Genomic DNA, 2,500 nt, shown 5'->3' on the forward strand with positions numbered 1-2,500 from the left:
AGACCTTTGTAGTATAGTATCGCCTGGTCTATTCGTTAAGCAAACACAAAATTGCAGACTTCCCTATCCATGTATATTAAAGCTCTGAGGTTCTCTACAGACTGTCACATAGAAAAGACTTTTTTAAAGCAATAACCTACTTTTACATAAATATTTTACAAGAGGGAATTTTCATAGGATTTATAAGAGGCAAATCTAATATTAGTAATATAGTTTCCCATGTATTGATATAAAATATCAGGAGATTTGTTTCTAATTACTCAAATACAGAATCAATTTTCTTTTTATATCGCCTTTTTAATTCACCTGAATAATTCCTACATCCTATGAAGGACAAAACGAAAAGACAAATACAGAACCGCACATGCTTCTGCCTGATTCCAGGAAGACTTTGTGGCAAATCTTCATATGCTAAGTTACAACCTCTAAATCTCTTGTGGTAAGTCCCGTTAATCCTATGCTCATGTAGGTGATATTAAGGTCCTCTGTGTGTATGCATATATGTATGTATTATTGTATATATAATTTTGTTCTTCTACCCTTTCTCAAAAGAATTCATAAATTAAAAAGAAATTGCATATCAATATTACGTATGCAAAGTGATATGAAATAAGGATCTTTTGTCTGATTTTCCTTTGTCTCACCTGAAGGACTATAGGCGTTAGGGGACTGCCAGAGGTGCTGAGTTATTATTTCTATTTATTTTTTTGTTTGGAAAATATTGTGCGTTTAAAAAAAAAAGGATTCTTCATTTACATCACCTCGGGTAATTATTAACAGATTGTTATTTCTTCCCTGGAAATATCCCATCCATTCACAACCCTTTACCAATGCGTGGCGATATCTTCTAACACATTTCTTAAGACCTGACACCTCGATCAGATACTAATGGATTTTCTCTTCATTTCTCTTTCCTCCTTTTCTCTCTCTCTCTCTCTCTCTCTCGTATTATTACCACCTTCATCGTCCTTCCCATCCTCCTATCTTCCTTTCCTCGCCCGAGTCGGAAAAGCTTCAAGACTCTCAGCCGAGCAGGAGCTTTTCGGCCGTGGCGGGGGCGTCCATCAGCTTGACGAGGCCGAAGAAGCTGTTCTCCTCGTTCTTCACGGCGGTCATGTGGTGGTCGAGGTCCCGGATGTAAACAGCGGCGTTCTGGAAGCCAAACGGATAGAGTTGAGTCTCAATGCTTACGTTTTTTTTTATTTGTTTTGCATGCGTATCTATTTTGTATATATATATATATAAATATATATACACATGCATACATATACCTAATGCAGTTTTTTTTTTATATATGAATAAGAATTCTGATATAAATACACACAATGTGGACGTTTTATATTCATGTCGAATGTGTAAAGGCCTTGGCACTCGCATTCCTTAGTCACTGGACGAAATTGAGTCGTTCAGCCTAATAAGCGGCTGCGATCCGCGTGAATGCATTTTTGTTGCCTTTTCTGCTTGATAATGTGACAGTCGGCATTTCCTTGCTGGCTCCTTATTTGCTAAGCGCGGAGGTGGAACAAATGTATACACATACATAGACATGAACGTCCACACACACGCACGCACGCACACACACACACACACACACACACACACACACACACACACACATACACACACACACACACACACACACACACACACATACACACACACATACACACACACACACACACACAGTGAGAGAGAGAGAGAGAGAGAGAGAGAGAGAGAGAGAGAGAGAGAGAGAGAGAGAGAGAGAGAGAGAGAGAGAGAGAGAGAGAGAGAGCGAGAGAGAGCAAGAGAGTTAAATAGTCAGACAGACAAACAAACAGACGGACTGATCCAGAGACAGACAAACGGCGCGACAGAAAACGAGAAAGAGAAAACGCGACAGAACCACCAAAGAAAACGAATACAACTACAAGGGGGACTATTCAAAATGCCGTCCAGCAGACGAACTCACCCTGGGAAGGTAGGTGGCGCCCCCGGTGTGGCAAGATGGAGACGGCTGAGCGGGAGCCAGCGTGCACTCCATGATGGGGATGCTGTCGACGACCACCTGGAACCCACTGCCGAAGCGTCCAGGCTGGTACAGCACCTGGAAATAAGGGGAGTGCGTTGGAGAACTGGGAGAGATGGGCGATTCCTTTGATTTAAGCATTTTGTTTGTTTGTTATATTTTTTTTGCTTGTTTGTTGTGATAACAATAACAATAACAAAACAATAACAATAACAATAACAATAATAATGATAATCATGATGAAAATAATGATAATTAGATTAAAATTAAGAAGACGTTAAGTAGTAATGGTTCATCAAAATCGCGAAAATGAACGTTTGAAGACACAAAGTAACCATCGTTCACCAGTATTTTAAATTGGTGTTATCAGGTGTAAATCTCCCACCGCCCTTTCATTTACTCATCGCGCGTGTATTCCTGAGTAAGGGGTCACTGTTTTTCATCATTTTGACTAGCGTGCAAAGAGTAGGCCTACTTTTTCCCAAGACCTCA

The 2,500-nt window shown here is 40.2% G+C and overlaps 1 protein-coding gene across 8 annotated transcripts in view; it reads right to left on the minus strand.

The window, feature by feature from the left end:
* Nucleotides 1–929: 929 nt before the first annotated feature.
* The window catches only part of LOC125028759 (ectodysplasin-A-like), a 148,136-nt gene continuing 146,565 nt past the window's right edge, over nt 930–2,500 (minus strand). For all 8 annotated transcript variants that reach the window (XM_047618300.1, XM_047618281.1, XM_047618273.1 and 5 more), the window contains 2 exons: nt 1,952–2,086; nt 930–1,152 (listed from right to left, as the gene is read on the minus strand). In XM_047618300.1, the coding sequence (XP_047474256.1) occupies nt 1,024–1,152; nt 1,952–2,086 (264 nt within the window). In that variant the 3' untranslated portion in view covers nt 930–1,023. The remainder of the gene's footprint in view (nt 1,153–1,951; nt 2,087–2,500) is intronic.

Source organism: Penaeus chinensis, chromosome 1 (genome assembly GCF_019202785.1).
Source record: "Penaeus chinensis breed Huanghai No. 1 chromosome 1, ASM1920278v2, whole genome shotgun sequence".
Lineage (NCBI taxonomy): Eukaryota > Metazoa > Arthropoda > Malacostraca > Decapoda > Penaeidae > Penaeus > Penaeus chinensis.